Source organism: Nilaparvata lugens, chromosome 11, assembly GCF_014356525.2.
Source record: "Nilaparvata lugens isolate BPH chromosome 11, ASM1435652v1, whole genome shotgun sequence".
Classification (NCBI taxonomy): Eukaryota; Metazoa; Arthropoda; class Insecta; order Hemiptera; family Delphacidae; genus Nilaparvata; species Nilaparvata lugens.
The window spans coordinates 41,182,588-41,196,139 of NC_052514.1; the positions used below are offsets into that span (position 1 = coordinate 41,182,588).

General features: G+C 34.8%; 1 protein-coding gene across 1 annotated transcript in view; it reads right to left on the reverse strand.

Moving 5' to 3' along the window:
- Positions 1 to 3,934: 3,934 nt before the first annotated feature.
- The window catches only part of LOC120348713 (GRIP and coiled-coil domain-containing protein 2-like), a 37,230-nt gene continuing 27,612 nt past the window's right edge, over positions 3,935 to 13,552 (reverse strand). The window contains exons 13-17 of the mRNA XM_039438445.1: positions 13,351 to 13,527; positions 11,878 to 12,047; positions 8,320 to 8,524; positions 7,349 to 7,477; positions 3,935 to 4,929 (exon numbers count right to left, since the gene is read on the reverse strand). Of these exons, the coding sequence (XP_039294379.1) occupies positions 4,760 to 4,929; positions 7,349 to 7,477; positions 8,320 to 8,524; positions 11,878 to 12,047; positions 13,351 to 13,527 (851 nt within the window). The 3' untranslated portion in view covers positions 3,935 to 4,759. The remainder of the gene's footprint in view (positions 4,930 to 7,348; positions 7,478 to 8,319; positions 8,525 to 11,877; positions 12,048 to 13,350; positions 13,528 to 13,552) is intronic.

Consider the following 13,552-nt stretch of genomic DNA (forward strand, 5'->3'; position numbering starts at 1 on the left):
AAATATTGAGGGAATTGAAGTCGATTTATAGCTAAACTTAAAGATTAGGGCAGTAAAAAAACATTTAATAATGAAAATAAGACTAGATACAATATAAAAATATTCTAAAACAATAGTAAAATATAGAAATAAAAATATTACACAAAAGTGTAAATTAGGAATTTCTTTAAAAAATACAATTTGAAATTTTTGAGTAAGAAATCAATAACTAGGCCCTAGCTAATTTTGTACAACGATCATAATTGGAATTGATAAATCAATGTTCCTGATAAAAAATGTCAATTTTTAAATACAAAAACCTAGTAAAAATCATTGCAAAAATAATACATGGCATTACAAAACTCACTACGTGGCATTTTTAAATACAATAAAGACGATACTTTATAATTCAAATTGATCTAGAATCTTCATTTTCAAATACAATAAAAACGATACTTAGGCTAATACATCAAATTGATCTAGAATCTTCATATTACCTAATATCTATTGCCTTTTGAAACAAAATACATGAATGAAAATTAATTTCATAAAATTAAAGACGTAATATTGTTCTTCTCATTGCGTTGTCTCGTTCATTTCATGTTTGGAAACTGTTTTGTACAACTGGAAACAGTTTTTCAATAATATTATGATACAAGGTTTGAATTATTTGAATCTTCATGACTAGATATAGGTGCGTACAGATTTACGCGCCGCGAACATGAGCAATTAACTTTTAATCAGCTGATTATATCTGTATTTACAGGAACGGTAAGATGCAGATAAAAAAAGCTTGGCATCAGCTGATTAAAAGTGAATTGCTCATGTTCGCGGCGCGTATATCTGTATGCACCTTATTATGTCAGGTACCATTGCTTCAACAAGGTACCTCAGTACTATTAGTTTAAAGTTATAGTGCTTAACCATTTCTAATTCTAGAAAATCTAAGCTATTGATAAAATTAAATCTTATATTTTGAGTATTTTTCCCTAATCTAGAATCTTGAACAATATCTTAGATTAATTTAAATAATTGGAAGGAGAAATCAGTAAATATGTAATCTTAAGGAGACTGCTCGTCATTGTTAGAAAACAGTTAAGAAAACTTGAATTTTCCTATTTTTAAAAATGGATATGATCCAAAAATTTAAAAATTAGAAAGCATTAACTTACTAGTTAGTGACTATCCAATATAACTCAATATAAGCATACAGAAACAATAGCATAAGTAGATATCCCATGGTACAGGGCGTTCATGTCGCAACTTTTACTGTTATCTCAAGCTGATGGTCCATGTAGTTCTTTCCTGTGAAGCTTTATGACGCTAGTAGTCTCTCATATTGTGCCGCTCATACACTCTTACCCGATCAAAAAAGTAAAAATCGACAATAATCGACAGTAATCGGCTTGAGATAACAGTAAAAGTTGCGACATAAACGCCCTATACCATATGGGATATCTACTTACGCTACTGTTTCTCTATGGTATAAGTCAACGCAGAGAAAAGTGAAACTTAAGATTATTTCATTCTATGGTCAAAGTTGATTTATATTTATACGTGTACATTCAGCCTTCTTTTCAATCAATTCTTCTCCAGTTCTCGTAGCACTTAATCATGATTGAAATTTAAAAGGTTTTTGTGCAACCAGGGTTGAGAATTATATCATTTCATGATTACAAAAATGTGTGCGTCGTCAAGTTCTCTATAATAGGCATTATAACTTCGGGTTTCAATGCAGAAATTGAAAAAAGCTGCAGTTAAAAAACAACTTGATAAATTGTATTTTAAAAAAAAGGAACAGAAAATGATATAAACCTACTTCGTGTAAGATCAGTATCTACTCCACAAAAATAGATCTAGAGAATCCAATCAAAAGGGTACACAAAAACTTCAAAAATGATGAGTTTCCATCATATTCGGACTGACACAAAATAAATAAAAAGTTTCCACAAATTAATTAAAATATATTAGATAAGAAAAATTGAACTTCAAACTATGAATTTAATACAAAATGTATTCACAAATAAACATCAATTTAGAATGATAAAACCCCAATGCCAAGCAGTCAATACCATACTATAATTTTAGTATATAATATACTATACTTATTATATACTACAATATACTATGATTACATCATAACTATACTCAACACTACTTAAAAGAACCATGCTACTTGGTAATTGTTCTTTCAAGGAATCACAGATAATAACTACAATAAAATAGTTGTATGAAGAGATCACTGATACAAGGATAGTAAATATGACTAGAGATCTTTGATAATTTAAAATATTTGAAAATGACACGGGCTGCACAATATGAGATTTCCGACACCTGGTACCAATTATCCGAATCATACAGAAGATTAATGGAATACAATCATAATAATTAAACAAAAGAAATAAGTCTGTTTTTAAAATTAACGTCTTATTCTTTCAAGTCTGTTTTATACTAACTCCTGCTTTAAAGATTTCTGCTGAAATGACTTTCAGAATCGTTAAGACCCATGACGATTCGGCCTCAAAGTGCTGGTACAACCAAACGGCTTCTCCAGCAAATCAAATGGAATGATTTCGACCCCCCACCATACAAATCTGACTTGGTCACTAGTAACTTGAATTGTTTCCCCAAACTCAGTACATAGCTTTGAGAGCAGAGCTTCCAAACTAACGAGGAGCTTCAAAGCAATGTCATTGCCTACTTGATCAAATCAACTCAATGATTGACTGAAACTATAGCCACCTCTAATACAAGGCTCCGGCCTACGAAATTGCAACGTCACAGCGTAGGCCTAGAATCTAATACATGATTGGTGAAAAAGATCAGCTGGTATTTTTAAAAATCTTTTTAACCAATCTTGTATTAGATTCTAGGCCTACACTACGACGTTACAATATCGTAGGCCGGGGCCTTGTATTAGAGGTGGCTATGCTGAAACTCATTTATCGGCAGCATATTTTATGAAGAGTATTCTAGTCCACTGGTATGAGAAATGCCTCTATCGTAACGACGATTATGTTAAAGAATAACTTTAAGTGCCGTTTGCACAGTTTTAGCTGAAACAAAATTTCATTTTGAACTGGATTAAATCCATTTCAAGTCTCGTTCGTTATAATGTTGAGTTTAAGCCACCAGCTGATTGAATAATTCAGTTTGAGCTTTGACTTTGCCTTAGACCAGATATAGAATGGTATTCTATATGTGGTCTAAGGACTGTGCAAACAGCCCTAAGTGTAAGTAACTTTTAATGATAAAAATATCATTGTAACTTTATCAGTAACTTTCTAATAGTCATTATCAACTTTCATTTCAGCTGTTCATTATCTCTTAATAAAATCATTGAAAATAGAAACAATTGATTGTATGGTGAGAGAAGTTGTGATGTTTCTCCATAATTGAAAGAATAAGATGTTGATGTCGTCAATACCACTAATATAGTGTATATATTTTTGAACAAAAATATAGTGGTATTGACAACATCAACATCTCATTATTTCAATCACAAATAGAAACGTCTGTACTATAATATCATTCAACCCCTCATCATCACCTAGGCTTGAAATACTCTTGTAGAAAGTTGCCTTTGTGAATAAATAAATAAAAAGTGGTTTGAAAGATACATTCGGATAACTGGACATGAAATCATCTCAAATAGAAACGTTTGTATTAAAATTCATTCCCTCATCATCACCTACAGTGAGGTCCACGTTATAAAGGCAGTGGAGGAAGATAAGAGAAAAACGTTGCCGATCCTCTGTCTTATCAATGCCTTCTATATACGGTAGCTGATACAGATTTATTGATGTAATATTAACTGTTCATTCTTGTTTGAAATAATAAATTTTATTTTATTAACCTTCCGGCAGTCGCGCTGTTGTAAAAAGTACAACAGTGTCAGTTTTTTGCTGTACAAAACTATTGAATGGGGTGGTGTCAGTGAATGAGTCACCCATGCATTCCAAAACTTTCCCCCATCACTCCATTGAGTTGCAGTATCAACCGAGCAATGGTTCAGTCTTTAGGTGCCATTTAGTCGTACTATGCATAAGATAGGGAAAGACTGTATACGAGGACAGTAAACAAAACAATAACATAGAATTTGTGTTACGAAACAATAACATAGGCTTTGTTTGATGTACCTTATTGGGGTATGAAATGGTAATCATCCAAATGTTCATAGGCGTAAAATAATCCAATAAGATGGAAAAAATAATACATAATTAATTAATATGTTTTGACAGTAAACAGAGTACATAACACTTGGAAAATTGGATGTTGTACAAAATACAACACGCGACTGCTCGTGTGATTGAGTAGGGCGCGACTACCGATAGGTTAAGCAAGGAATTATATTCTTCAATAATCGCATAATGAATTTTCATAATTAAGATGAAATATTTTGTTAATTAATTATTATTAATTCCACATTGTTATAAGACGATCTGGCAACAGAGTAAAGCGAAAAAGAGGTAGCACTATCCGCTTTGTTGAATGATAGACAAGGATAGCAATACCATTGCTAATCAAACACTGCCATAACGTGGACCTGACTATAGGCTTAAAATACTTGCAGAAATATGCCTTTTTAAATAAATAAATAATTGTTAAAAATATACACTGTATTATCATAAATCCCTCATCATCATCTAGGCTTAACATATTGTAGAAACTTGCCTTTGTAAAAAAATGAATAGTTGTTTCAAAGATATACATTCGGATAACTAGACCAGTATCAGTAACCTTTCTGTTAGCTGTGACGGGATTGGTCGAGGTTTGGAGACTAGTGATTGGTGGGATCATGCCTGGCCTTGACCAGCCAATCGCGCAGGCCCCTTGTGCGGTCTGCTATCTCAGCTGTTTGTAACCGCATGTGGTAGGGGTCAGGATGATGCAGATCGGCCCGGTGCTGTTGAAGATCGCTGTACTGAACCAGTGGCGGGGGACCCAACTCTGACAAACAAATATTTAAATCGATCAGAAATCATTTTAATAAATCTACAGCACTAGATCTAATATAATATAGTATATCTATAATATAATAGAGGAAAGAACTGGCTTATACACGTACGGAATAGGGAATTCACGAATGTCGCATCATCACGTCTCAACTACTGAACTGATCAACTTGAAACTTTGCAAATAGATTCTTAATTTACCGAGGATGGTTATTGGCCTATTTTTAATCCTTCAAGATTTCATTACGTCAAGTTTTCAGTTTGTCAAGGTTTTAATTATATCCTTGCGGAGCACAGGTTACCTACAAGTACAAAATTAATCACATCATTTAATACAAAATAATATACAGTGTTTCTGAAATAATTTGAAAAAATAGAGAGATACAATTTAATAATCATCCACTGCCCACTCAAACAGGGGATCTTAAACTTGCCATAAAATCTAAATTGTCTACAATTATTAGAGACATAGGCTCAACTCACACTTATGCGACTCTAGTCGAGAGCATGTGTTTTCAAATGGTGACAGTAGCAGAGACTAGAATCGACTGATATGCGTGTCACCATTTGGAAACACATGCTCTCGACTAGAGTCTAGTCTCTTCTCGACCTGAGTCGCGTAAGTGTGAGTTGAGATTTAATCACATCGTTCAATCTCTATATATATATACAAATGAATGTCTGTTTGTGTGTTAGTTTGCTTGTTAGTTAGTTTGTAAGTTTGTTTGTTAGTTTGTTTGTTCCCTATAGACTCAAAAACTACTTGACAGAACGGCATGAAACTTTGGGAATATGTTGTGTGAATATTGGGGATGGTTTCTGACCAGAAATTTCAATATGGGGGACTAATTTTAATTATTAATACATTTTGCAGACCCATGTTTTGAATTGCCAGCCATGCGAGTCGGGACTACTGAAGAACGGAAATATCATAATGTTTCAAGATCACAAAAATTAGTCCCCTTTTTCCAAGTCTGAATAGCCGAGTGCATAGCGGTTCTGAATCTGATGCTGTAGGTTGCAGGTTCAAATCTCGTCACAGTCAACTTTTTTTTGCTCTAGGTTTTCTACTTTATTAATCATCAAGTGTTACCGTATCGTTCCTATTGTAGTATATTACGCTACAAGCACAGAAAGTTAGTGTTTACGGTATGAGGATAGTTTCCCCGGGCGAGGCATATGTTATCCGAATATCGTAAACACCTTTCTGAGAGAGTCGCTTAGGATATTTTTCGCCACACTACAGGTATAGCTGATACATTAACTCCCAATGATAAAGACCATTTCTCTTTCACCTTTCTTAGTTCCATGTTAGCGGCCGGAAGGGGTACTCTTCACGGCCTTAGACGGAAAGAAACCTGTTCTGACGTCAGACGAGAGTCGTCTGCAAACAATGTCTTTCAGATCTACTTAGGGATTGAAAAACAGCTGCTTTCTGTGCAGTGTAGCGAAAAATGTTCATCTTTCAATATTTTAGGTTGGACTTCTATTAAAGGTCAACACATGTTTCCAGAATGTTCTGTGTTTGACCTGCGAAAAAGTTGATACACATGCTATGAAAAATTAGTAATAATTAATGAAAGTGTTATTGATTTTAGAGACATTCAATGTGTGAGGAAAAATCGCATCAATGATGCAACATCAACAGAGAAAATTAAATTGTTCATGAAAGTATAGAATTTAATCTATATATATCAAAATGAATGTCTGTATGTGTGTTTTATATTGCATGAATTATACAGTTTTGATGTATTAATAGTATTTAGAAGTTTATGAAGTGATAGGATTGTAATTTATATTATTGAAAGTCGCCGTTACTCAAGGTTGGTATATGGAAACAGCTATATCTAATATTTAAATTGAATTTAATTTTATCAAAATAGGCTAGCGCGCTTTATTTTTTCCTCCTCTTTTAAAAAAGTCAATATCTTTAATAATCTTCAAAAAATGAATATCATTTTTTTTCAATTCAACACTTTACTGATAGATATTACTACCAATTGATTGAGAAGAATATGTTTTCGGAATAATAAATGCTGCATGACTAAGCACATAGGAAGTCCGTATTGAGATGTAAATGAAAATATTGATCGTCAGATAAAATTTATGATTCACCAAATAAAGTGTAACATAAGATACATTGACTTTTTGGCGGTATGAAGTTCGCCGGGCTAGCTAGTACAAAATAAAAATTAATTAATAAAAAAAAATTGACGGCTTAATATTAATATATTTAGGCGAGGTGTGACCTTCTATATAGATCTTTCCAGTGTTGAATGTTTATCTCTTTTCTCTTAAATGGGTCATTCTGAATTGTATACCACTGGAAGATTGTATCTATATTTTTCAGAAATGAATAACTTTTGAATTGAACTCATAGCAGGAGTAAATTGTCGAGATAGGATGTAAGTTACCTGGTATCTGCTGTTTGCCAAGAATTCCCCAGATCTCTCTGATTTCGCAGTTGATATTCTCGAGGCTCTGCAGAACGTTGAAAGACGCATCTGTCCAATACCTCTCAGGTCTCAAAGTGGTTGCTTTCACTGTAATACAAAATTAAATAAATAAGATATACAGTATCACCACACATGATACAGTATCTTCACAATATGAAACAGTATCATCTCAACTTGATACACAACACCATAATTTGATACAAAACGTTGAATGAATTCTTCAAACCATGGGAGATCTTCTTATGCTATCTTTTCTCTATGATTGTGCTAATTTTTTCGAAATATCTCAATAAGCATTGAAAGTATGAACTTGGGACTGGTTACAATCGACTCTATATCCAATTTTATCCTTGAGTATACTTATAATTTGAAAATATTGATTGAGTTAACAGTGAAATTTGGGACATAAACGTCCTATACCATGCTATCTTTTCTCTATGGTATCATCATAAATGATACAGTATCACCTCGAAATGATACAGTATCACCACACATGATACAGTATCAACACAATATGATACCGTATCATCTCAACTTGATACACAACATCATAATTTGATACATAACTTCTAAACTTTAAATGAATTCTAAAAGCCATGGGAGATCTTCTTATGCTATCTTTTCTCCATGATTGTGCTAATTTTTTTCGAAATATCTCAATAAGCATTGAAGGTTTGATCTTGGGACTGGTTGCATTAGACTCCAAATTTAATTTTATCCTTATGTTCTCATGTGTATCATTTGACATACCTAATGCCGGTTGCACAAAAGCCGGTTAAGTTTTAATTGTGATTAATTCCACGAGAACCAATCAGAGAAGCCGTCTTTTCAGAAAAATCTTCTCTGATAGGTTCCCGAGAAATTAACCACGATTAAAATTTAACCGGCTTTTGTGCAACCGGAACTAATTGAATTAATCAACCACTGACCGTAAGGACTAGAGTCAAGATCACTTCCGCTGAACCCGGAACTGTGAGAGGCCTCTGACAGTGTGTTAGAGGGAGAGGTGCGAGTGACAGAGGGCGCACACTGCTCTAGCGACTGTTCCAACCTCTTCAGCCGAATTATCTTCTCTCCCAACAGAGCTTTGGTACGATGCAGGTGTACCTCCATGTCTGTCAGTTCTACCTCTTCCTGGAGACAAACAAATAAATAAATAGAAGTAAATAAATTATATATGTCTTGTCAATAGAAGAACAACGTTGCCGATCCTCTGTCTTGTCAATAGAAGAACAACGTTGCCGATCCTCTGTCTTGTCAATAGAAGAACAACGTTGCCGATCCTCTGTCTTGTCAATAGAAGAACAACGTTGCCGATCCTCTGTCTTGTCAATAGAAGAACAACGTTGCCGATCCTCTGTCTTGTCAATAGAAGAACAACGTTGCCGATCCTCTGTCTTGTCAATAGAAGAACAACGTTGCCGATCTCTGTCTTGTCAATAGAAGACAACGTTGCCGATCCTCTGTCTTGTCAATAGAAGAACAACGTTGCCGATCCTCTGTCTTGTCAATAGAAGAACAACGTTGCCGATCCTCTGTCTTGTCAATAGAAGAACAACGTTGCCGATCCTCTGTCTTGTCAATAGAAGAACAACGTTGCCGATCCTCTGTCTTGTCAATAGAAGAACAACGTTGCCGATCCTCTGTCTTGTCAATAGGAGAACAACGTTGCCGATTCTCTATCTTGTCGATGCCTTCTATAGACGGTAGCTGATACAGGTTTATCACGTCTTAACTACTGGACTGATCAACAAGAAATTTTGCATATAAATTCTTAATTTACCGAGGACGGTTATAGACCTATTTTAAATTCTTCAGTTTGTCAAACTTTTTTAGACACTTCCGGAGCACAGGTTTCCTGCTACAGTGAGGTCCACGTTATAATGGCAGTGGAGAAAGATTGGAGAACAACGTTGTCGATACTCTGTCTTGTCAATGCCTTCTATAGACAGTAGCTGATACAGGTTTATTGATGTAATATTAACTGTTCATTCTCGTTTGAAATAATCATTCTATTTTATCAAGCAAGAAAATATATTTTTCAATGATTTCACAATGAATTTTCATAATTAAGATTGAATATTTTGTTAGTTAATTATATTTCTACACTGTTAAAAACTAGCAGGTTTATTGATGTAATATTAAGGCTGGTCACACACCGATTAGTTAAGACAAGACTAGTCACGTTTAGTCACAATACTTCGCATTGCTGCTTATGACGCAACACACACTGATTAGTCATCGCAATTAGACATGACTCTATAAGCAACTATGTGAAGTATTGTGACTAAACGTGTCTAATCTTGCAACACACACTGATTAGTCATTGCAACTAGACATGACACCATAAGCAACTATGTGAAGTATTGTATCTAAGCGTGACTAGTCTTGCAACACATACTGATTAGTCATTGCAATTAGACATGACTCCATAAGCAACTATATGAAGTATTGTGACTAAACGTGACTAGTCTTGCAACACATACTGATTAGTCGTTGCAATTAGACATGACACCATAAGCAACTATGTGAAGTATTGTGACTAAACGTGACTAGTCTTGCCACACTGATTAGTCGATGCAATTAGACATGACACCATAAGCAACTATGTGAAGTATTGTGACTAAACGTGTCTAATCTTGCAACACACACTGATTAGTCATTACAATTAGACATGACTCCATTAGCAACTATGTGAAATATTGTGTCTAAACGTGACTAGTCTTGCAACACATACTGATTAGTCGTTGCAATTAGACATGACACCATAAGCAACTATGTGAAGTATTGTGACTAAACGTGACTAGTCTTGCCACACTGATTAGTGACATGACACCATAAGCAACTATGTGAAGTATTGTGACTAAACGTGTCTAATCTTGCAACACACACTGATTAGTCATTACAATTAGACATGACTCCATAAGCAACTATGTGAAATATTGTGACTAAACGTGATTAGTCATTGCAATTAGACATGACTCCATAAGCAACAATGTCAAGTATTGTGACTAAACGTGACTAGTCTTGCAACACATACTGATTAGTCATTGCAATCAGACATGACTCCATAAGCAACTATGTCAAGTATTGTGACTAAACGTGTTTAATCTTGCAACACACACTGATTAGTCATTGCAACTAGACATGACACCATAAGCAACTATATGAAGTATTGTGACTAAACGTGACTAGTCTTGCAACACATACTGATTAGTCATTGCAATTAGACATGACTCCATAAGCAACTATATGAAGTATTGTGACTAAACGTGACTAGTCTTGCCACACTGATTAGTCATTGCAATTAGACATGACTCCATAAGCAACTATATGAAGTATTGTGACTAAACGTGACTAGTCTTGCAACACATACTGATTGGTCATTGCAATTAGACATGACTCCATAAGCAACTATATGAAGTATTGTGACTAAACGTGACTAGTCTTGCAACACATACTGATTAGTCATTGCAATTAGACATGACACCATAAGCAACTATGTGAAGTATTGTGACTAAACGTGATTAGACTTCTCTTGACTAAACGGTGTGTGACCAGCCTTACTTTTTTCATTCTAGTTTTAAATAATCAATTAGGTTATATATTATCAAGTAAGAAATTATATTTTTCAATAATTTCATAATGAATTTCCATATTTAAGATAAAATATTTTTTACTTATATTTCTACATTTTCAAAAACAATCTGACAACAGAGCGAAGCGAGAAAGAGATAGCGCTATCCACTTCGTTGTATGATAGACAAGGATAGCAATACAATTGCTAATTAAACACTGCCATTATAACGTGGACCTCATTATAGTATGTCTTAATATTGTAAACATTCGAGATCTTTAGATACCATTTTCGTTTTTCCAACTTACATATGCTGTAGAAATACTTGGACAAAGGATAGCAATACAATTGCTAATTAAGAAATGCCATTATAACGTGGACCTCACTATATCACATCAACTCCACTATTTCTTTCTTTATTTATTTATTATTTTTACAATGGAGCACATACTTTTTACTATCACATCAACACGTACTATGTGTTCAAGAGAGAAAAATTATCAGAAAGATTAGTGGATAATGAGTGGAGAATTCGCAACAACATTGAAAAAAAACAACACTCTCCAAAAATAACACATTGTTCGTTTTGTCAAATCAAGGCGAATCTCTTGGTTGGGACCTTAGACCAGTTATAGAATAGACACGGCTCATTGTATATTCATACTAAAAGTCGATGAAGCCAACATCTAACTGCCAAATCCACCCACCTTGACGTCACAAAAGTTTGTTGTGTAGGTGTTTGTAGTGTTTAACTTACATTGTTGTTATTCAATGCATTGTTGTTAGCTTGGTTGTGATGTCAAGATGGGTGGATTTTGCTGCAGATGTTGGCTTCAGAGGCTAGACTTCCCAGCGTGTCTATTCTATAAATGGTCTAAGGTTGGGACATGTCCACCTTCACCTTACTGACCTTCTGCAGTTGATGTACAGCGGACGACGTGTGTGAGGCTCGCTTGAGTTGCGCCTGCCTGCCGTCCAGAATGCGCTTCTGGTCGATGAGAGCCTGCTTGGCTCGCTTCACCGACTCACGTTCCAAGTGCAGACGATGTCGGTAGAACTCCAGCTCACAGCTGGTGCCAGCTGCAAACATACCGTAACATACATTATTACTACCAGGCTGGGTGATGATAAATTCAAATTCAAATTGTTTTATTCATAAAATATTACATATTCACAAAATATAAAAGTGTTATAAATTACATGAATAAATTCTCCCTGCCTGGATGATTTGTCCGTGTGCAGGGAAGAGTCGCATAGTCCTATTTTAGAGGAGTGAAACAACAGGGTTCCCGAAGTTGCTACAACAACAACAAGAATAGTCCTATCATAACTCATAGGAATCATAATATGAAATATTATTTCCATTGTACCAGACAGTACACTGATACTGATATGTGAGAATCCAGTAAGGATTGGTGGAACTGAGTTGTGCACAAAACTTACATTATTATTACTAACGAGAACATACGAGAAAAGCTGTTGTAACTGGACGAGAATCTTTGAATGAAAAACAATAGAGTAGAATGAAATCATAGATAGAAAAGAGTGGAACAAATGTTGTAGACTGAAGAAGGAGAAGTCAAAGAAGAGGAGGAGAAGAAAAAGACAGGTGGAGGAGATGGAGAAGAAGAAGGAGAAGGAGAAGGAGAATAAGAAGGAGATGGAGAAGAAGAAAATGAAGAAGAATACATGTAGTGAAAAAGAAGAAGAAGGCAGAAGGAGGAGTAGAGGAAGAAGGAGAAGAAGTAGAAGGGGAAGGCTGAAGGACAGGGAGGAAGAACAAGAAAAAGAAGAAGAAAAGAAGAAGAAGAAGACGACAGGAAGTGGAGGAGGAGAAAAAGAATCCTTAGAGTAGAACAAATAATAGTCAGAGGTTTGTGACTAATGCTAGAATTGATCGATTCTTCAAGAATGGTAAAAAATTGAAGGAGATAGTGTAAATTAATGGCTTGTTAAAATTATCTTTTCAAGAACTGAACAAATAAACCATTGTAATACAAAGTTTAAATAGACAGTGGAGCCTTGATGTAGTACATCTCATTAAGCGACCTCTAAAAAAATGTACTATTACGAGGTCTGTACTAAATTAAGGTGTACTAACCCCAGATTGGGCTTGAAAATTTATTAAGATTTCTCTGTATAAGTACTGTATTTCAAGCTACTGCAGAAATAATGTACCATAACAGGGTGTACTATATATCGAGGTGCCACTGTGATGACTTTATGTCATCCTATAAGACTTCGATATCGATTCACAATCCGTTCTAGCTAGATCGATTATTTTTGAAAATAAATCATGAAATAAATAAATCATAAAATAAATAACTCGTTCTAGCTAGAACGATCATTTTTGAAAATATGTGTAAAATTGTAGAATTCTCACCGGGACCGCTGAACGGATATCTGAGGTAGGTGTCAGTGTGCGCAGATGCTGGAAACTGTTCCTCCAGCTCATCCAACTTCTCCAGCTGTTGTTTCAGATTCTCCAGCGGATTGCCTCTGGTCTCATCAGTCTTCTTCTCCTTTGTCCACGTCGATTTCACGCTGCGTCTGTTCGAAGCTGAAAATCACAACGTTTTCTACTT